This window comes from Falco rusticolus, chromosome 11, assembly GCF_015220075.1.
Source record: "Falco rusticolus isolate bFalRus1 chromosome 11, bFalRus1.pri, whole genome shotgun sequence".
NCBI classification, from domain to species: Eukaryota; Metazoa; Chordata; class Aves; order Falconiformes; family Falconidae; genus Falco; species Falco rusticolus.
Window position 1 is genome coordinate 2275740 of NC_051197.1, and position 23623 is coordinate 2299362.

Sequence of the window (23623 nt, forward strand, 5' to 3'; positions counted from 1 at the left end):
AGACTTGAGAAGGTACAGAGGTAACACCATGAAATCACCCAAGTGAAAAGACGTTTTAGTGAGTCATTTTTTAAATGAAAATTCATGTTCATATACATCTTACAACAAAAATAATTAAGCACGATACAAAATCTTCCATCCTTTTCCCACCCTTTGCACACGCACCCCCCAGTTACTAGGCGTCGTGAGGGTGCGTCGTGAGATCAAAATCTGATCAGGAAAGACAGAAGAAAAGAAAATATTCAGCAAGCACCCTGACAATTTTACAGCTTGAGGAACACGCATATCCTTATCAATGCTTCTTTTTAGCACCTGCTTTTTGCAAACATAAAATTGCAGACTTTCAAGCTCTTCTGCCCACCAGAACTGCCCTTAGCTGGACAAAACCTAGGAATACTTACCAAATCCACGAATGACGACGATTAGGTAAAAAATTAATATTTAACATCTTCCAAGACGATACTTTCCTTCTACTTGTCCGAAAATATTCAGTACATTTTCTGCTTCTTTCAAACTTCTGTCTTTCTGAAGTTGTATCAGTGGCACGTAGATGTTTCCAGGAGTTTTTATTCTTTGTGATTACATGTCAGCTCCCATTGCAGGGTGGATGTCACTTTATATACGAATGCAAATGACTTGGCAATCAAAATGTGAGGGTGCATGTGGAACAGCCTCTACGGACTCCCATATTTCTTCATTTATATCAGAAGAAAAAAAATAATCTATTTCTGGCAAAACCTTGACTGCAGTTTCCTGCTCTCATTTGTGTAATCCCTTCCAGTGATCCTGAGACAGCAGGGGAAAAAAAAGCGAGCCTTTTCCAAGCTGGAGAAACATCCCTATTTTCCTGTTTATCCTTTCCAGGTCACATCCCTCGTTCATTCACCACCTTCACAGATGAATCAAAGTTTTCTCATGCTGCAGAAACTCCACTCCCAGGTCCTTCCTGCGTAACCCGCTCCGTACCACGGACGTGAGGGATGACATGCCTGGGGTGTTGCGGTGCAGGCGGCTTCAGGGGGACCCAGGTCCGTGCCCAGGTTAGGGGCTACAGCCAGGAGGGAGCAGGTCTCTATGGCAAAAGGCCTGGCTCGTCCAATCCGCTAAACCAGAAGAGACAGCAAAGCTTTCCGAGGGCTGCGAGCTCCCTGCAAGGGGTCATTCTGCACAGACACGGGTACGCTCTGCCTTACTCCTGTCACTCAGGGACGGGTCTGTGTTTCTGGACACAGCTGCCTCTCCAGCTCTCCCTCTGCCTGGCTGGAGAGGTGCTCTGCCTGCAAGAAAATCCTCCAAGCAGGTACCTCCGCAGCTGCAACTTCACCCAGAGCCTTTGAGCCAGAGCAGATTTGTGTGTCTCTGCATAAAATGGAATTTTACAAGATTTACATCTAAATCCCGCCGCTAAACATCAAACCCAGCACAGCTCCCTGGTGCATCGAGACGTCAGGGGGTGGGTGGTGGGAAGACAGCCGCCACGGAGCCGTGCGGGGAGCGGCTCCCAAAACCAGGGCTTTCCGCAGCCGGGGGCGCAGAGCCCCTCGCCATCACCCACCCCGGGGCTGCCGCCAGCGCTCAGCAAGGCTGCACCAGCGCCGGGGCTGCGGAGCCGGGGAGGGGACCTGGGGACAAAGGGGGGTCTGGATAAATAAAGGAGACTTTAAAGTGCTTCCAGCAGTGCCAGCGCGAGGGTTTGGGGATGCTGAAGGGGACCTGCCCACGCACCCCTGCCCCGGCAGCGCCTCCGCCCACCCCAGCGCGGGGGCAAGAAGGGGGTTAGGCTAATGAGGCTGGAGCGTATGCTGCGCTTCCCTCTGTTGGGGAAACAAAAAGTTCAATGTCAAGAAATGCGCAGCATGTACGAGCAAATTTGCCGTTTACTGGATTTTTTTTTCTCCCAGTGAAGTCTCGAGACATTTCACCTTGACAACCAAAAGGAAGGGATTTTATCATCGGCTGAAATCAAATGCATAAGCAAACATGTATAAATGGGCTTTCTATAGACGATGTATAAACAGGCTTTACATTTCATCGGGGTCATAACCGATGCATAATGTTCCCTCCCCACAGAGCGGGGAGTTCCCAAAGTGGCAAGAGGGGACAGCAGCCCGGGGCACCCAGCAGGGGATCGCACGCCAGGCGCGGGGAGCCTGCCCTTACACCGAGACCCGAACCTTGCTGGACCACCCCACCCTGCAGTTAAGTCCGAACTGGAAAGGGGAATGAGTAGTTGTTTTACTAATTAAGATCTCAAATCCAATTTCAAAATACACAGGAAGGGGTAGCCTGGCAATGTCTAAGTTACAAGTCAGCAGTTTGCACCAACACGGTCAAAGCTAAGACAAAACCCAGACTGAAAGAACTGTGCACTTCTCTTCCTTAACCGTTATATGAAACATTAAACCATATTTTATTTTATTGACATCAAAAACCATTTTATAAAAACGTAGGGGCAACTTAAAAGTATAATAGAAAAGTGAGAGTACCTGTAAAGATGAGGACGGATACCTAACATGCAGTTTGTGCCTCAGTTGCTTTGCTGCATCTCCACTTTGGTCAATTCATTTTGAAATGAGCCAGTTTTTACACGCAGCGGCAAATAATCCGCGTAGACTACAGAATTATGCATCTTATACATGAAAAAGGCCCACAAACATACATGGATGGAGATAAATATACAGATACACTGACAGATGCACATCTCCAACCCCAGCCTGCAGATGGTACTGCTGGGACAACGGGCAGCTGGACAAATGGCCATTTTATACATGCAGCCAGCAGAGACAGCAATTCTGCTGTTACTGCCTTCAAAAGGAGAATTTATATTTTCAAAAGTGATGTCTATTATGCTGGAAATGCATGTTGATTTGGATATAGCTGAAAACTCAGCTCAAAAGATATTTCAGGGCATTTCTTAATATTGTGGGAATTTCTAGACCCCTGTGTCCTCCATTTCTTTGGCGAAGTAAAGCCCAGCATCCCAGGCTTCTTCCGTACATGCCTGGCACTCACCGCCAGGCTAGCCGACCCCAGCAGCATAAACCCACCGATACACCTCATAGGGGTTTCATAAATGAAAACCACTCTGTGGGAGAGCTACATTCAGGAACTCCCCCCATGGGCCAGGTTGAAATTTAGTTTACTTTTTGTCAAATAAGAGAAATTCAGCTCATGTAATGAGCTTAACCCAAGCCTCTGGGCCATTCCCAATGGACATGCCAACATTGTGGGCTCGGGGGGCAACAAACCACTGTCACCCCCCCAAAATCTCCCACCCGTCACTCCACCAGCTTCTCTGCGCCCAGCAAGTTGAAAACTCTCACGATTTCAAGTGATTCAAAGGAATTCCTTTTCGGTGTTCCCCTCCTGCCCGACATGATTCTGCTCTTTTAGCTCTTCCCCAGCTCTCAGGCTGGTACAATAAAACATTGCCAGGTTTAAACTGGCTGTGCCCTCCACCCCCCCATGCCTGGGAAGGAACACCAGCGTGTCCCTCTCGAATAGAAAGCCTGCCACATCGGCCTTCAACATTATTCTCATTCTTCTTGGTGAAAAGGCAAAATCAATTCACTGCTGATTTGGTAACAGACATTTATGTGCACTGTTGCTTCTTTTCTATCCCACCACACCGAGATCATGCATTTTCTCTCCCTGCTCCCGTTTGTACGGTATCTCCCTTCATGTTTCCAACTCTTCCCTTCATCTAGCATCCTGAACTTGATGTGGATAATTGCAGGGAACATGGCAGTAATCAAATGGTGGCTGGGTGGGAAGGATAATAAGTCATTCTCCTGGCTTTTTCTCCTATAGCTTCTCAGACAGTTGAGTAATTATCCTCCACTAAAGACCCAAATGAAAGACTAGCAATTGCAGTATCAACATGACATAAATGAATATAACTCTCGGGGCTATGATGAGAACCCCCTTCTGCCTCACTTCTGGGTCTAAGCACTGCTGATTGCCCTGCCTCCTACTCCTACATACTTCAAAAAAACCATCAAATTGTTCATTCTGATCTTTATCCATTGGGTGACACATCTACCTATTTAATATGTTTATTAATTAGAGGATAAAACGCTTTGCAAGCCCTACTAATGATGAGTCCTAGTCCCATCGGTCCATCCTGGCAGCCCCTATAGCGATGCTCCACGTCAAATGTTTTGTGAAAAATTGCACAGGCTCTTCAAAACCATTTGCTAGAAAACTAGCATGTAATTTTTTTCCATGTCTTTCAGAAAAGTTACATAACGCAGCTATTGCGCAGCTGGCCTGTTAGCGTGCCGGCTTGAAACACTCCAGGCCCTTCGGCACTTCGTTACCTTTACTCCCCCAATCAACAGCAGGTTGCTGTGAAGGTGCAGGAATGTTCCCTGTCCTCGAAAGGCGCAGATACTGCAGCCTGAAAACAATCAGCTGATATTTCTGCTATCTTGAGACAAACCAGAATCGCAGCACGTTTGTAAAAATATGCACATCTGATGCCATCTCTTTCCAGATTAAAGACCCTATTAAAGACTTTCTTTCCAGATTCAAGACCCTACACTAATGCAAGAGTATATTGGGTGTTTCACCCCAGAGAAATAAATAGAATACTAAATATGTTTAGAGGAATATTTTATCTTCCTCCTAGTTATTAACATTGGAATAATCAGGATAACATGCAAACATCCTAGCGTATAATGGAAAAGCTTGAAAAACCACTCGGAAGCAAACTTCTCCAGTGCTGCTGCCGGTGTTTTATTAGCTGTGCTGCAGAGCAGTATCGACCCTTTCACAAATGTTTCTATCATTGGGGTTCTTCTGTCACATGCCGCTGCCACAGGCTGCTTGGCAGAGTACAAAGCTATCTATTGATTTGGAAAGGATGCGATTGCTTGTGCACCAAACCAACTACTCAGCCACACAGAAGCTTTTCGTTCATTCTTTCTTTCTGGCCACACTGACTCATAATGATGAAATACTGATTTGCAATTCTAATTTCCTTCTTTCTCTTAAATAGGCTGCCCAAGGACTGACCCAATTGCTCCAGGAACATTACCTTGCCAACTCTTAAATACCAGTATTCTCTGTCTAATACTGAAAAATACACTTATTTAAGGAATGCAATCATAAAACATATACCCATTCAAAATAGTTAGCTTATCAAACATAATTTTAAGATAATCTGTTTTTCTTGAATTTTGGAATTCTATTCACCAAATTATAAGCTATACCTGCTGTAAGCTGACTTGAAACCTGCACGTAATTTGGTGTGCCAGGAAATTACGAGCTCCAAAATCCAACCTGGATCTCCTGCAGACTCTTCTGCAAAACACATATGCCAAAAACCCCGCAGCAACAAGAGGCTAAGATAAGCTGGGTGTTGGACGGCAGAAAGTAGCTAGCATAATGACAGGTATGTATTCACTAGGAAGAGGTTCAATGAAATCTCTCGCCAATGCAGATGACTGTTTAATTGTCAACTCAGCTCTTCAGGGCTGTTTCCCCTCCTGCTCTGCAGCTGGTGCAGTCCCTACACCTGTGCTCTCGGTGTTTAAGAGGCACCGAACGTGAATGATGGGCTCCCTCACACTGCCTTACGCCTGCATTGAACTCCGTCTGCAGAGCTCTGGATAAATACAGGCGGGAGATGGCACAAGCACTTTACGTTTTCCAAAAACGGTATCACTAGAAGTCACTTGGCAGCAGGAAACTGCAGTTTCTGGAGCGATGCTATCAATATACCCTGAATCTTTCCTCCACAAATGCAAAACCAAAGTGCCCCCCCAGGACGATTCATCTTTTCGAAACAGACACATCACCTCCATCTTTCTCACCAACACCTTCCTTCCTCTCTTCCCGTAAATAAAACTGTATTTTCAAATGGGTAACATTCAAGCCAAGCAACTTAACGTGGAAGAGGAGGCGTTTGAAAGCAGATGGTTCACACAAAGGGTGCTAAAACACAGAGTCACAGAAGGGTTTGGGTTGGAAGGGACCTTAAATATCACCTAGTGCCAACCCCCTGCCATGGGCAGTGGCACCTTCCACTAGACCGGGTTGGTCAATCTGAGAGACGGTGGTTGCTTTCAGAAAAGAACACAGCCTTTGCCCTCAGGGAAGCCCCCAGACCTCTCTGCCCACTGCCGCTGGCCACCACGCAGGGAGAACTGTGCACCGGGCACAGAGTGACGCGCGGCGCATCACCTTCTACACCACAGAGCCTGCATTGACCTGCAAGACCTGGCTCTGACATTGTACTGCAGCCTGGTGAGCCAGACTGGCATGGGTAAGTGAAAGTCAGAAAGAGCCTGTACAAGAAACAGGGGAAACTGATAAAAGGGGGAAAACATGGAGAATCAGCTCGCTGATATTTGATCCATCCTGCAACTTCCCAGCAAACATTTCTGAAAAGTTTCCAACAGAAAATAACATAATGAATCAACAACGGCAGCTGGCTTGTGAATACTGAGCACCACGCTCTTCATAACCATCTCCAAGGGGTCTTAGTACTGACTTAGCTTGCAATTCATTAGTGGGAGAGTTTTTATCTATTTTATGTCAACAGCATATATGAAGACACGTTTGGAATGCACATTTTTGGTGAGAGCACACCAAAATCTCAAAGCTGGGAATGTGCTGTATACAGAAGAAGTACATGCAGTGCACAGGTTTCCATCTGGATTATATTTTGATCTACAATTTTATTGCACCTTTAGGGAGCTTTAATTTTATGTTCCACTTTGGCTACCTCCAACCTCTAAAGCTCTTGCAAACCAATTTGTGGAAGAGATGCTGCAGGGGATGCGAGTTCCCACCGCAGCACACGAAGTGACTAAACGAAAACCGAGCCTCATTTATCTGATGGAAACAGAAACTACCAGAAACTTAGGCTTTATGTCTACGATGAAATTTATTTCCTCTCAGTGCTCCACTTCTTTGGAAATGCAGTTGCTGTATTACCTCGGTTAGGGAAGAAACACTGATGGCTGCTTCCTGGATGAAACTAAATGAAGTAACCGAGAAAAAGTGCTGTAATTCCTTGCATATCAGAATATAATCACCTGTCTGTAAGCAGACTGATAATTAGAGATGAGACATCTCAGAGTAGTTAGGTGGTAACATATCAAGCGTCATGAGGCTTCCCGAGCTTTCCAAGCCGTGACTCTGGGTCCCCCCCTCCATCCGCGGAGCCATCTGGAAAAGCAGATGCAGAACAAACGCCCGACGCCGGCATGCTCTCCCATCTTCCCACTCCCTGCTGCAGGCCAGGAAGAAAACCGGAGCCCCACACCAGGCTGGATGCCTTCTGGATGAGTAATAAATCCCCATAAACACAGCCCTAGGCTCTGACGTGGCCCTGGTGTTTTCAGACTTGAGCATCTAAAGCTGGACTCCAATTTAGGTACCTACGTAAAGGACAGGATTTCTGGACGTGATAAAGCATGAGGACCAGGGCAGCGGGCGGGAAGGCACCCAGCAGCAACAAGCTTTGTTGGCTTCCCCAGACCTCATCTACAGCACTGATTTATATGTGAAAAAAATAACTGCCTCTTTAACATAGGTCATAATATTATGACTTATAACCCTCAACACATTTTTTTTGTGTGTGTGTGTGTGTCTTCAACCCTTTAAGCTTAGTTTTTGCAAGCATTAGCTTTCATAGCTCCTTGACTGAAAAAGGGGTATTTTTACATGATGGCATTTTGTGTTAAAACAAGCAGATGACAATTTCGGAGTGCAGTACTTAAGGAGCTATTTCCTGACAGGAGACAAGGGAAAGCAGCAGTTTCCTCAGGCACTCAGATTGCTCCTTTCTGCTCTCTCCCATAATGTTAACTCCCATCATGCTCTCAATTTCCTTTGAGTACAAATCCATCTGCATGAAAATATTTTAAAATATTTTCTATTACATCTGATTTTGTGACAGGGAAGAAGTCCCAGAACAGACAGGAAAATTTAATCACGTTCCCCATATGCTTCCTCACTTGTGAGTGTGTATTTTACATCCACCACTGGCCATGGCCGTGGTGATCCCAAGTGAAGCCCATGAGGAGAAGCTTCGAGATCTTTGCAAATTTACCACTTAGCACTTGTTCGGACATGAAACGGCCACCACCAGCTCCTGAAAGCAGGCTGGTGCCAGCACAGCCTGTCTCCACTGTACCCACCGCCAGGCACCATGCCCTTAGAGCAGCAAGCAGAGTGAGAACACCAGCAGTGCGTGCCTTGTGGGAGCGGAGTGCAACCGTCTGGGGCAGGACAGGGAGGCAGCTCGGAACAGGGCTCTTCATCGACCTTTAGCTAATATTACAATCCCTGACTTTCACCCTAAGGAAGATAATACAATACCTTGGACCCTGAAAACCAAGGAATCTTCAGTTTCTCAGACCCCTTCTGAAAACTAAAAAAGCTACGACGATATTGCAAAACTTACCTATGTTAAGGTTTTGTTTAACACATAATTTCCTTGGCACATTGAAACGCCCCTCTCAATGATATATTATATTTCTGTAACAAAGAAGTAACTTATATTGACAATAGTTACTTTTTCATATTGAAATCACTCTCATTTTAACTTGCAGCAGCAGAATAATATGCATGTCTATGCATTCATCCAAGCCTGGAGATTTTGGCATGCTAAAACTGTGAAAAATCAGAACAGTAATAATTTTAAAATAATCTGAAAACAGTGAATGTGCCATCATTATCCCTGAACATTTCCCAGAGTTAGCTGTACAAAGCAAGTCATGCTTTGTCCTTAAATGCCTGTTACGGAGCCCAGCGCACTGCAAAATTCCTACAGCACATGGCAGTAATTTGCTCTGCATCAGGTCCAAAATGGGTGAGCTCCAGGGTGGCTCAGGCATGCTGCCGGGACCTCTACCTCCTCTGAGTGCTCCTGGTGTCTGGTTTTACATCTCCTTCACTCGGGGGCAGGAAAGAATCTGCTGTTTTGTTGAGCGCAGGACGCTTTCTCCTTTTTTGCTCCATTGGCTCTCTGCTCGTGTATAACCGCAAGGCCCTAAGCACAGAGAGCGTGGGGAACCCACTCGAATCCTTCGGTGGCCGAGCAAGGGGAAAACAAGAGTATTAACCAGCTTAACAACAAGGTTAGTGAACATGAAGAAACATACTTGGAAGCTATATCAAGAAGATAACAGCTTCATGGCCACAACATTTACTGGTTTCATACATCCTTGTCTTTTACAAATACCTGTGCTATCCTGTGACCATTAAACTAATGTATATATGAGCTGGACGGATGTTCCAACACCCATCCAAACGCCTTCTGCTGGGACCCCCCAGCAAAGAGATCTCAAATGCAGTGCATGCTGAAATGGGCCTGAACAAAAATGATGTGTTCTTTGCAAACCTGCTCTTCCCATGTATTTAGCAACCTATCTTGTCACTTCTGTGACTATTACATTTTGTTCTCACTGAAATCGCAGAACCATTACTCTCCAGGTACATCCATCAGAAACACACCTCCCTCATCTTCCCAGCTTCCCTGGTGGGAACACAGCTTTGCAAAACAGAAACAATGGACATACAGAAGCGCGGAGGGAAAGGACTTCTTAGAGTCATTATTATTTTTTTATTCTCTAAGTGTGTTGTTGAACCTAATTAGAGAACAGGTATACCCAGACAGAATTTGAGGGAATATCTACTTCTATTCCAGGCATTGCATTTTCGATGACAGCCTCATGAGGATCTGCTTCACGTGTGCTGTTCAGAGGTGCACTGGAGGGGTTTATATCACGCAACAGTACAGAAAGTGTTTGCCCAGATAACACTCCTTTTCCTGCCATTACTACCAGTGGCAGAAAAGCATCTAATTCCCAGGGTACGGCAGCCTTGGGCAATGCCGGTGTGTGTTACAGCACCCACGCACCTCTCCCGCCGCCGCTGGAGGCACCGCTTCTCCCAGGGGACTAGACTCGGGATTTACCAATCCCCAAAGCACCTCTCTCTCTGAACTAGGTGAAGTATCTCCCTTTTGCCAGCAAAGGCTTTGCAGGAAATGGAGGTTCTTGCTATTCAAGAGTGCAAGCTCTGCCAAAGCCCCACAGAAAACATCCATTTATTTTACTGGTTTGGCATTATAATAACATTTTGAAAGAAAAATTACATCGCACATCATTTAATACACACCTATTAATTTCAAACAGATAAAGCTGATTAATCTATCTTGACCATGCAGTTCAACACTATAGGTAGAAACACACAGTTCCTAAAGATGCCAGGGCTAAAATGAGATGTTTCAGTCCTGTCTCGTGCCGGACCTGGTAAGAAGGACAGACTTTTTCTGCACAAAGTCTGCCTCTCTCGGCAGAGACGCCCCTTGGAAAAGCCTTTCCCGCCATCCTCAGTGATGTTTTCTATGGATTGCTCTTGCCTGGCTTTCTGGATGACCTATGGTATATGATAAAAAAATACTATTCCCAGAACAGATTTCGTGAAGAGGTTTAAGTCCTTCAAGAGACTTACTCATGCATCTCAGAATAGTCCACATCGCAGCCCGGCATCATGAGTGTATATATTTAACCGTTACTCCTTATCACTTATGTTCCCTCCCCTCTAAATATCACTGCCTCAGGAACAGAGAGAAGGCACGCTCTTCCTAAATGTTTCCAACTTTGGGAGGAAAAAACCACCACACATACACACAAAACTTTTGGACTTTGGTATCTGGGCTCTCTCCAATTTGTTTGCCCATTACTACAATTTTTAAACCATTTTTTATTGCTCCCATTTCCCTAAGAAAGCAAAATTTCAGAGTAAAGGGTAAGAAATCAAGAAGCACCTCCCCTCTGCACTCCTCAGCCCTTTTTTTGCATCGCACGTGCTACAGGCAGACTTTTGTACACTTGCCACATAAACCGCCAAAAATACGTCTACCCAAAATATGTTGACTTTCTTCATCCAACATGGAAAATAAAAGCTACATGTAAAAGGAGAACTGTAATATAAAATAGCAGGTGTCTTTTAACTGGAAAGGATGCTCCTGTAGCACTGTGGAATCTTTCAAGAGCACTTAGGACACCTGCACAGAAGAAAACCCGCCGAGCTGGGTGACAAAGCCCGAGACACCACAATTAGGATGCTAACACTACACTGCTTTTTTCATGCACCCAAACAGTGATTTGAGAAATACGCTCCCAGCTTCAGGAAAACACAAACCCAGACGTTTTTAGAAAAAGGCTCCGCACAGGCCACCGTTACCTCCCGACACTCTTCTCTCCCAGGAGCCTGGTTATGGCATTTTCTTACAGGAAACATTTGATGCAAGGCAAGTGCAGTGCATTTGTTTCCTTGGAAACAAACCCTTTCAACCTCCACTGCACACAATCTTAAGCAAAAGAAAACTCTGTAATTAGGCCCAAGGTCTAGCTATTTTTAGCCAGCAAGATGTTAAATCACAACTATTTTATTAGCAATAGAACACAATGAAAACACACTTATCTCAATTATTGGAGTAGTAAGTCTTTGTATCAACCAAAACAATAAACTTGTTGAATTACACTAAGAAATATAATTGCTTGCCCATTTAAAAGATTTTGGTAGATTTGGATTTAGCTACACTCTGCGCCAGGATCAAAAGCAAACCTTTAAGCGACAGACAAAACTGAAATAATCAAGAGGTAACATTTACTCATTTAGGAGACTTTAAAACCTTGAATAACCATCAGTGTGCTGCTGCTACCGCTGCTTGTAAACAACATTTGGCCACAAAGGCTGAAGCACTATTAAGCACCACCACCCCCATGAAACTTGTCAGTACTTTACTCAGGCCCTAGCATGAAGCACTATCGTTAGCACCGACTTTTAGCTAAACACTGTTTGCTCTATAATAAACTACTGTATAAAGCTCAGTAATGATTCGTTGGTTGGCTTAGCTACAGAGCTTTTGTGGTCAGGAGTGAAATCCTTTCTAACACCCAGGAAGATGCTGGACCACTGGAGATCCTCTTGTATCAGTGTTGGCAAGAGCTGGCATGGATGTTTCAGCCAGCAGGATCAAGAAGCATGCATATGCTGGTCTTCACAACGTCCACTTTCCAAATCTTTACATTCATAAACATACAGTTGTGCCAGGGGAGGTTTAAATTGGATATCAGGAAAAATGTCTTCACCAAAAGGTGAAGGTCAAGCCCTGGAACAGGCTGCCCAAGGAAGGGGTTGAGTCCCCATCCCTGGAGGGATTTAAAAGATGTGTGGATGCAGTGCTTAGGGACATGGGTTAGTGGTGGCCTTGGCAGTGCTGGATTACTGGCTGGACTCAATGACCTTGAAGGTCTTTTCCAACCCAAACGATTCCATGCAGCAGTCGGAATACTGAATGGCCCGAAGAGTAAACTCTTGAGATTTTCACCAGCATTGTTTTTCCTAGCAGAACCAGAGGCAAAAGCTTGTTTTGTTACAGCAGTCCCTGAGCTACACTCTTAACAAACACATCCACAACAGGAAAATAGTCCAGGAATCAAAATCCTGTAGTCAGAGAAAGTAGGTAGATCCTTCTACTAGAAATATATGTATATATACGTGGCCTAAGGAACTTATTTAAAAGGAACTGGAGAGTACAGTTTAAAAAATACTGGCTGATTCGATTCTGCTTATGATTCCTCAGTGTTTTTACCGTAGAAAATCTCTGTATCGTTTCAATTAGAAAGATGTTAACTGACTTCTAAAAAAAAAAATTATCTGTAAAGATAAATGGGAAATAATTACCTACTACATTCTACTGTAAAGTTGGTATTTTTTTCTAAGAAAAAGTTTCAAAGAATTACAGAATTATTTATTCTATAAATCTGTAATTTTATACCATTCTCTAATTCTACTGTTAATTTTTATACTTTTATAAATTATAGGGTATTTTTCTATGCACTGAACAGATTATCAAAACATTATTGCTGTTAAATTATACCACTAGGCTACTCGGGGAAATGGATCATTAAAAACAAAATTTACAGAATTATAACATCACATTCCATGCAGCAAAACTGAACCCGGGAGTGAAACTCTTTCACAGCCCTTAACTTGTGTTTGCTGTTCTCTGGAGATTCTCTCGCTTGCTGCTGATAGATTTTCTTTTTCCTTGTATTAATGTTTTAAAATGAGGAAGATTTGTTCTCTGTCCATCATGTCTTTTTGATTAAACATTACACCGCAGGGTTTTTTCCACAATAAATAGAGTGATTTTCAATAAAAGGAAGTGTCATGACACTTGTGAATTGAATCAGTTGGACAAACAGAGGTAAATCACAGGGAAGGGAATTTTAAGGCTTTTATGGATAAAGATTATTGTGCTTAATGTTGAATATGCGCTTAACTTGCTTGTTGAATTAAAGTTTCAATCTCTTCATGACCAAAGCGCTGCCCCGAGAAGAATCACAGCTCCCGCGAAGAGCTGATAGAGGTGAATCTCGAACCGCCATTTGAAGACATAAAGCTCTGTACTGTGATACTGTGTTTTCTTAGGTGTCTAGACTTTAAAAGGCAATTAATGCGCTGTAGCTGGAACATATGCCCTTACATGATTCACACAAGCAGCAGCAGCCAGCCTGTTAGACTGGAGTGGGCAACCTGTGGTAGGTTGTTTACAGGGAAGTCCTGAGGGAAAAAGGAGAAGATGGAGTAATGAGAGGCAGGGAAGGCAAGAGGAGAAAAAGCAACTTCAGGCTAAATTTCACTTCATGTTATCACACACAAATAGGTGTGTGTATGTAGGTACTGCTGCTGCTGAGTCAGCAGGGCAAGCCTGTCACCTTTGGATTTGGGAGGTATGTGTGTTTGCACAGGTAACCCCCAGATATTACCACAAGCAGCAGTAAATCTGGTATTTTTATTAACCAGGGATTTTGATATTTAGGTCAATATATAAACAGCCTTTTGGGCAGAAGACATCCCTGTATGGAAAAGAAGATGATGAACATCCTATTGAAGATCTTGCTGCAGCCTACTTGGAAAAGTTATGGAGCCGCTGCTTCCGTAAGTACAGAACTACTTCAGATGACTAAAACCACCATAATGTACAAGATAACATAGAAATCTGCTCATCTTTCTGATGGAGGGCTGGGAGGCCAACTTCTCTTCCTTCTACCAAAGCTCACCCGATTAAAGGATTCACAGTTACAGATTCATAACACAGAATTAAAGGTTCAGAGTTCCACTGACATTACAAATGTAACAGGTAGGGCCAGGCTGAGCAACGTTTCCGACCTTGTGGGCTAAAGTGACTCCCCGCAAGATAAGCATCCCTTCCCTTCATATTTAAATCGATTTGATAAAAGTATGTCCTCTCCCTTCTTCAGTCAGTCGTTCATGCCTTCCTTGAAAGAAAGGGCTAAAGGACTCCAGCAGAGGCTACACGCAACTCAACATGTCCTGTATTTCTGGTGCTTCTCTGTTATTCACACAGCAACTGAAGAATAATGCCTTGTTGCAGAACATTTACCAGTGTTTTAAAGGCTGACCACAAATACACAACCCTGAGTTGCAGCAAAGCTACACAAACGTAGCGCGGTCTGCAATCATCACCAGCGGGCGTTTGCCGAACATCCTTCTCCACTTGTGTTACAACACCCTTGTACGTACAGCGTGTCGGGATCCCACTGTTTGAAGCAAGAAGTGGTAGTTAACTCAGAAGTGATGACCTTTTCAAATGTCAGGGTGTGACTGCATGGGTGGTATGCAGACACCCCAGCCCCAGCCACAGGAAGGCCAGCCGGCTGAAATACAAATTCTTGCTGCAGCATGCAATATATTGCTGCATTGTTCCCCAAAGAGCAGGTTAGATATTAAATTCTCTCTCTGTTCCGAAAGCAACCGACACAACAGCAGAAAATTCAGAGATGGATCTAGTCCCCTAAATGAGGCAATTCACAGCTGACAAATGACACCTCTCTCTCGCCTAAAAAATGCTTCATTAGAAGTGCAGCTCAACCCCTACTGTTCGGAGAGAAAAGATCATTTACTTAGAGTTGTGTTGGATCCTCATATCATGCCTCTGTCTCTTCAGCTCCTCCTAAACAACGGCTGTATACAGAAATCTACCTGCTGAGACAGAAAATTGCCCCACTTGTCACAGAAAATACATATCCCAGGAAGCAGCTGGTGTGCAAACTATCTCATTTTGAATGATGGGAAGCTGAGCGTCCTAATGTTTTTCATTCCTCCAGTCTCTAGGGTATATCTGATTCTGTTCTGCAACAGATGACTTAACATTATGGATTTCAAAGAAGGCAGGCCCTGTTGTATGTCAAATAAAGTCATCAATATGCAGAAATGTAGTGGAGGGCGATATGGACCACAGAACCACGCCTTCACTGGGAGCACAAGCAACAAGACCAGTCTGTGTCAGGAAGATTAAGCAACCACAGCTGCCTCTGCTCTTGCATCGTACTGCATACAGATACCGGCCAGTTTTTCTGTGGTCAATCAAAAGCCCCACCAAGATCTTAAATATGAACATTGAAAAGGCTTCACAACTCAACAGAGCATTTCCAGCGGCGGGCAGTCTCAGTTGCAAGATATATTTGTTCCTGGACTTTGGACAATGGAAACTTGGACTGAAACGGATTTTTCTCCAGCCTCCCCATATGAGAAGCACATCTGGAAGACATTAGCCTCCTATACCGGTGTGTTTAAACATAAGAATTGGATAAAATGGTTTCTAGGCCAGTGAATGTATTTTTTTTTCCTAATTCAAATAGCAACTGAAAACTGTTATGTCTGATAATAGCCAAAGGTTGTAACTAGTTAATAGAACCACAAACAAACAAGTTGAATGCCATTTCTGCTAAAGAAAACAGTAACATATAGATTAATGTTTGTCTAATTGTACATGACAGTAATTCTACCGGGGGGGCTTCAAGTGACATAAACAAGGCTGAGTGGGTTATTTATCTCACAGTAGCCCCTCCGTGGGATTTCAGCTTCACATGAATAATTCAGCTTGTTTTAAAAAAACAGCTTAATATGTATTTTATTCCAACTTTTTCATTATGAATTTTCTCCTCCCTGCACTCCCTGCTTTCAAAACTGAAAAGAGTAATTTATTGTGCTTTCAGCTATATTATTCTCAAGGCACACCAATTTTTAACTCTTTCTTTATCTGAGAGAAGCTGGTACATCTAATTGTCTTTGACTTCAGTGAGATCTTGTTAGAGCAGCTTGAAATCTGCCCCAGAAAGACAAAAAAACTAGAGACTGATCTATCAGCAATAGTTGGGAGAACTGGCTGAAGGTAACTGCTAGGATAAACTCCTAATTTGCTAACAAATAATAAACGTAACTGGTTACGCATCTCTGGCACACTAATCAGCATAAGTGGGGCACACTGGAGCAATGACAATACTTGTTAATAACAACCCAGTTCTACTTTTGAAAATTGAACTCAACAAGCCCAGCTTCACCACATGAAATAGATCTTTCCACGCACTACATACACTAATCGTTTTAAAGCCCCGTTTTTGCTAATTGTCCTGGAAGCTCATTATTAAGTTCATTATGAATTTCACAAAGCTAAATATCTAACATACATCAAATGTTCTAGTGCTCTAATACTGTAATGTAATACGAATGTTAAAAATATGACTAAGAACAGGTCCTAAAAAGGATGTAAATTGAGAAGAATCAACTCCAAGAAAATGATGCACACAAATCGGCCAGTTTGCAACTCCTCTTTCACCAGTAAGGTTATTCACATGGCTAATACTCTATTTTTGCATCCATCCAAGAGTCCACAGTCTTACTTACCACTGTACCTAGTTCCCACCCCAGCCTGCTGGGATCCATGAATTAGGCTTCTCCAATCTGCCAGCCCCTGGTAGGAAAGTTTAGCACACGAATCCCATTGAGTTTGGCAGCTACCCACACTTGGGACAGAGATGCAGTTTCCTAGCAGAGAATCCCAAGCCTGGAGCTGAGACTCACTGGTCAGGCCAGTATGCCCAAAGTGTCCCTTGGGAAAGAGGTCCATAAAGAGCTGGAGGCAGCAAGACGCACCTTCCTCAAGGACCACCTGCACACATCTCCCCATATGTACATCTGGGGGAACCACGGCACAGAGATCAACATGCCCAAGCCACAACACTAACGATGGCAGGCTTCAAAACACAGAGCAGCTCACTACATCCTAATCAGAGAATCCTTGAAAACTAGAAAGGCAATTTGCTATAGCCACACTTTAACAATATTAAAAGGTATTTTCATTTAAATCTTGGGTAAAAAAAAAATATTTAGTCAAACAAATGCAATAATAAACTGTAACCTTTTCTGGTTTTTGTTTGTGACAATTTATTGGCATTAACGATCATTATTTCTAACACGAGTAATATAAAAATGTGAAAATCACATATTAGAAAATCATCAAAATGACAGCAACAGCAAATACATAACTCTTTAAAATTAGACCCTACTCTTTTCTCATGAAGTAGAGCTCTTTTCCATTGCAGCAAAGTGATAGGTAAACTAATAATTTAACATGAAACGGAAGGTGTAAGAGAAAACAAGAATTGAACAACACTTTCAACTTCACAATAAACTTTACATGTTACATGCAAGCATAAATATAATAGAACATCTGGAACTGCAGAAGGATGGGAGTTGATGTAAAGTGTGGAACTGGTTTATCGGAATAGAAATCAACCATCCTAATGCGTGCTGCATATAAAATTCACTGAGTATCTATGAGCAAACACAGCCACAACCTATTTACTAACAGCTAAGTAATAATACATGAGTTCGTTTATAAGGTGCTGATACTAGTTAAGACAGTTGAAAAAGAAGTGGTGACCACTCCTTTGACTTAGCCTCCCCAAAAAAGTGCTCTTCACGTTGACAGGGCACAAGCCTAATCTGCAGTTTTTCACTGGACTTCAGCTTTCCTGAAAGTGGCCAACCTCTGTTTAGCTTTGGCCAGAGGACACAGATCAGAGTCACGATATTCAGAAATGCAAAAAATACTTTTGTAAGTAAGGGAGTCTGCCGTTCCCAGTTGAGTCCCACAGCCAACAGCTGGACCTGAGCTCCATTTAGATGCTTGAGTTGAGCAATCCAGCTGCAGCAACCCAGAGTATGGCCTGAGCTACCGATGCCCTACTGCTTTGGAAGCACAAATTAAGAAAAACAATTCCAAAGTAACTTAACTCCTGTAGGGTTCAATGACCACACTAGTCGCATAAGAACAATTTTTATAAAAGCACTTTTTCTGAGACAAGCACCTGCCCTGAAGCTGTCCTGCCTACAACCAACCCGCCCCTGGCAAGCTGTCATAAAACGTGGTCACCAGAGGCTGGCCAGATGCAAACTGAAACAAAAAGCTTTGGGCTGGCTCCTCCTGCCCTCACTCACATCTTTATTTTAAATCTTCAGAGCATAAATATATAAATACTTCTACAAGGGGAAAAATCTGTTGAATACTTTACCTTATAGTAAAAAATATTTTCCAAATCAGCATCTAAGGAGAGTTGTAAAATGAAAAACTAAAGACTTTATCAGTATATAGTGAAAACTGGCAATCCAGCGGTTTTCTGCAAAACCATAAATGTATCTACTTCAGTGGAAATGAACAGTAATTCCCAACATACTCTTGCATATTAAAGTAATGTGCATCCACATCCTTATACTTCCCCAAATGTCTCTGCTTCTCTTGAATCCATGGCACTGCCTCATTATTCTGAGCAAGAATCAAAAATTCAGAGCTCTTTTACTGTTCATATTTATTTTTCATGAGCATACACAGCTCGTATAAGAAGAAAGAGTGGACTTGACTTGAGCAAGAATTTGGTACATCCAGCCAATTCAAAAGGGAATCAAATTAAAGCTTACAGACCTTTGAAACAATTTCTTCTAGCTTTGACTGCTGTATTTGCTGCCTAATCAGTAAATTCTGAGGTTGGAACACTGTAGGATTTTACAAAAGAAGGATTTTCTCTGCAGAACCATACATTTTTCATCTCTGCTACTGTAACAAAAATAAAGCAGTAGAAAACATCATCGTTAAGGATCTTAAGGCCAGACTGGTGCCTAGACATCCCCAGGTCAAGAAAAAAAATAAATCAAACTTTTATTTATATACTCCACTGCTCTTCAGAAAGGAACAAGGATCAATGTCTTTAGAAGTTTTAACTTTAAAGATAGCAGTACTGCTAATAATATTAAGCAATGTGTGGTGGTGGTTTGGCAAGGAAGAAACACCTCTGGTCTTCAACAGAGATAAATCAAAGGAAGCTTTTGGGAAGAGCATGGGGGAAATAAGCCGTTGTCACAGACACACAGCTCTAAGGGAACACCAGCAGTGCTCCGGAGAAGCAACAAGCGAAGCAGTTGTTGGAAAATCTCTGCCTCCTAATTGCCAGGAGACTCACCAGCCAATTTTCCATGAAGAGAGGTTCAAACCTGAAGAGCCGCACATCATTAAACCCTCAGCCCAAAGGAGAAGCAGCGGTGGACAATGACGCTGGGACGCAGGCGATGCGGAGGGGAGAGGCAGTGCTGCAGATGCACCAGAAATAGTTAAATCTTTGAAAGAGACAAAAAGCTGTAGGCAAGCTCCAGGTGGATACCTACAGCTTTCTGTTCCTATTTGATACACACCTCTGAGCACTTCATTTGCTTGGCAAAAGGTATTTGAAATTACCAGACCCAAGCCCACCAAGAGGAGTGTGACAAAGCGGTGGGCGGCACGTTAGCAGGGGAGGGTTGCTGAGGAAATCCAGCCTGCGGGTGAGTTCAACAACCCCTTTCAAATGACATTTTATTCTATCAATTAATGTAATTTAAAATAAATTTCATTATGATTCATCATTACGGCCCAGCACTAGTTCCATTACAGCCAGTACATCTGACAGCACTAGCAGTGGCAAGATGGTCAGCTCGTGCAGCCATCGCAGTCCCTACTGCAGCCACTGAGCAGAGACAGCAGTTAGAGCCGTCCTAGGAAAACCATTCGATAAAATCTTTGCATCTTTGTTTACTGCCTCTAAAATTTAAAAGAAGTGACTATTACAATCTCAAAAGTAGAAACAATGGCTGAAAATGAGCCATTTGCACCCCACCAGTCAAGTAACACGCAGTCTAAACATTTTAAATACAGTGTTCACCGAGAAACCCACAGTGACATCTGTGTGGGTGTTTTAATACACTTGGTAAATAAAATGCGTTCGAAAGATCTCTCCAAATGCCTACAACAGAGAATGCTGAACAGGGAATTTGCTGATGGGAAGCGGCTTGTGAGATACGGTGGGATTCCACCAGGAAACCATAAAACTTGTATTACAGTGCCTACCCCCTCCCCCAGCTACCTGCGGAGACAGAGCTCTCGATTAAAAATACACTGTTGAGCAGCAGCAGTGGCTAGATTTACCCAGGAGTCTCCAGTGACAATCTGAATTAGGGTTTTTTTTTGTTGTTGTTGTTGTTTTTTTAAAAAAGAAATCCTTCAGAGCCGATGTCTGTTTTCTCCTCATTCAAAACAGAAGAAATGCAAACCAAAATAAGCAACTGGCGTGTGTCAGAATTAATACTAAGGTGATAGAACCACAAGAAACAAGTGCCAAAATGAGGGATGCAGCCTCAACGCACATTGGGGAGCTTCCAGAAGAGACGGCAGAACACCCTTTCGTTTTTGTACATAGGTGCTGCAGTCGCTTTCCCAGGAAACTGCTGCATTGTCCGTGACGTTCTATTATACGGTATGCATAAAATCATAGCTCTCAACACCATCTAGATACAGCCACCAATCTTTCTGCTAGTCCAAACCTCAACATTCAGATATCAAAACTTGAATTAAAACAAAACATGAAGACAAAAAAGAAATTTCCCTTTCTGCAGCTGACCGTTAAATGCAGCTTAGTAAGACAGAAATGTAACCTGTGAGATACTGGGGTGAAACATATAAAAAACTGTAATTCTATTAAATTTTAATTGATATAAAGGAAATATAAGACCTAAGGGGAGAGGAAGAAGGCAAGCCCCTGGTCTGATCTAGGGCTGAGCTTGTAGGAGCTTCTCATCATGGGTCTTGGGTACTTTACAAAACTGTCCCTGGCAGCTGTGGCCATGCCTCCAGGTAAAGCAGGCTCTTGTCTGTCCCCGTTTCCATGGGGGGTGGGCACTAGGTGATCTTTAAGGTCCCTTCCAACCCAAACTGCTCCGTGACTCTATGGTATATTGCTGTACAGCCAACAGCTATGATTGTCAGGGCTCCCTCCTCTGCTATTTGCACATTTTATTCACCGCTGCTGAGGTCTGCTCTGCACTGCAGTTCACCTGGGCACAAACGCTGGGGTTGTAAGCGAGCTGGGGCTGCTCGCACTGAGCGCTGCAGAAGCACTAAGCCTAGCAGAAATCACAGATGCCCAGTAAATGCCTTGCCCGTTCATGCATATGGCACAAGCAGTACCTAAACCGTCTTTAAATCAGCCCAGCTCAGGTACATCAACACGGGTGCAGTCTCGAAACCATCCGCTTTAATTGCCAGAATACGGAGGGCAGAGGGCGGTTTCAGCCCTCTCCCTTCGGCTGCTGGCTGAGCATTTCACTTTGCTGAGCTGCAGAGAAGTCACTATTCTTGTTTGGTTTGCAAGTTAGTTTTCTACCGGACCGGCTATGGTGTGGCAGACCAAGAGGTGGCACTGGGAAGGTGCGACCATCCCTTCTGGCACCAGCAAGGACTCCATGTGGCTTACCATGAGCATGGACCCACGCAATCATCTACATGGAGCAGCCCACAGCCGTGAACGGAGATGTGATAAATGCTGTTCCTTGCTTTATTCCAAAAGGAACAACACCCATGTCAGACTTTGTGACACTTCAAGAGCTTAAAACATGCTCATGCCAGCTCTTCTTTGGGGGGAAGAGCTGCAGACTCAGCCCCTTGCTAGACTGAAACAACTCTGTCCAGTCAGAGCTGTAACATTTATTAAAATGATGGACTGCTTTTTCAAATAGCAATGTGATGACATACCTCCACAGCAATACCCTCTCATTTTGTGTATGCAGCAGTATTTGACAGCAGTCATTTAATACCCCCTCTAGGATTTTACTTTTCCACTTGACTGCAAATTTTCAAAAACAAGATTTAAATGTATTCAGGTTTTCTCCCCCTAAATACATGATAATGCTTACACTAAAAAACTCCTTGTTCTTGTATTTAATTTTTAAAGCACACATAACAGGCAATGCAGCTATGGAAGCATGTCTTTTTCCTTTGAGATGGCTTCCAAAATTTTGTATTAATAGCTGAAATCCAGCAGGATTTGGCAATGTGCAAGCACGGCAAGGCCAACGACAGTAGTTCTGGACATCAGCATCCCTTAAGCCAGCCTTCCAGAGAACAGGGACTACTTGGGTCTGCATGGGGAAGGAAGGGAATGCTCTGGGGGAGCAAAGAGGAGCATTTTGCCTCCCTCTGCAGTACAGATGTCAACAGTGCAGTTGCACTTGGGACCACTGCATTTTTGGGACCTTGTAAGTGTGCCACACTGGGAGCCAATGGACAACATCTGGAGCCAGGGAGAAATTCTCCTACCAGCTCAAACCGGCAAGAAACATCAGTGAAGAGAAGTGAATTAAATTCTTCTGTAGAGTGACCAACCATATGATTGTCCAGAAGTTACATGGACAAGTGCTGAGCAATTGCAGAGAGGGCACTGATGACATCTTTAGCGTTGTCCTCCTCCTTACTCAAGCAAACTACAGAACAGAATGCAGACTCTACCCTTTATAGTAAGTTTTAAGTTTCTTAAATGGTGATGGAAAATGCAGTGGTGGCGTGCGGGCACTTTTGGATTGTCTCTGCAAAGGGCTAAATGTGATGACTCAAGTGCTCTCTTCCAGCTGTCCTGCTGATCAAGACTACATTAGCAAGGCTTCTTGGCTAGGATGGGATGGGATTCCTGCTATGCCCTTTGCTACTGTGGCTAATGCAAGAAGGAAAACTACCTGCCTGGGAAGAGGGCATGACGCAGCTCCAGCATGAGGTCACTGAAGGATGCGCAAAGAATACTGAGTCGCTCTCACCGACCTGACTGCTGCTCACGCTAACTGAGAGGAAGAGTTGCCAGCAGCCAAACACAATGTCAACTCTGAATTAAAAGTTTGTTGGGTAAACTATAGGCCTAGGAACCATTAAAATGCTGTTGCCATGAGCTACAGAAGTTATTTTCACATAGACTGCAGCCCAGGTGGCAGAAAGCAAGCTTTTAAAAAGATATTAATTTCTAGGAACCAACATATAAAATTTATTTATATCCCCTTACTAGAGCAAATCTAATACAAAAGTAAAAAGACAGTGGAAGACATTCTGATACCCTCACTGGCAACTCAGATAACAGCATTAGGTTTCAAGCAAAACAAAATGTTTCATTTTTTTTATTACAGTCTGATTTGCTCCAGGTTACACATTAACCTGCTGCATTTGTGAGGCAATAGCATTGTGCCGTGTGTGGGAGTCAGCAAATTAAATTGTAAAGCTTCTCTGAAAACAGTCTTCTCACAAAGAACACAAAGAAATTAAAATAACATAAATCATTAAAGTGGATGAGATTTTTCTTTTTTTCTGTATTTTTCCAAGAAGGTATCAGTTACCACCTGAATAACAGTGGTATAACTTTGATAGCATTTCTAATTCAGAAAG

The 23623-nt window shown here is 43.4% G+C and overlaps 1 protein-coding gene across 4 annotated transcripts in view; it reads right to left on the reverse strand.

Moving 5' to 3' along the window:
• PDE4B (phosphodiesterase 4B) overlaps nt 1-23623 on the reverse strand; it is a 215557-nt gene that overhangs the window by 92669 nt on the left and 99265 nt on the right. The window contains exon 1 of one of the 4 annotated variants that reach the window (XM_037403906.1): nt 402-523. The exons of the other annotated variants lie outside the window; for them this stretch is intronic. Within the exon in view, the coding sequence (XP_037259803.1) occupies nt 402-448 (47 nt within the window). The 5' untranslated portion in view covers nt 449-523. Of the gene's footprint in view, nt 1-401; nt 524-23623 lie in introns of those variants that run through there. 4 annotated transcript variants of the gene reach the window in all.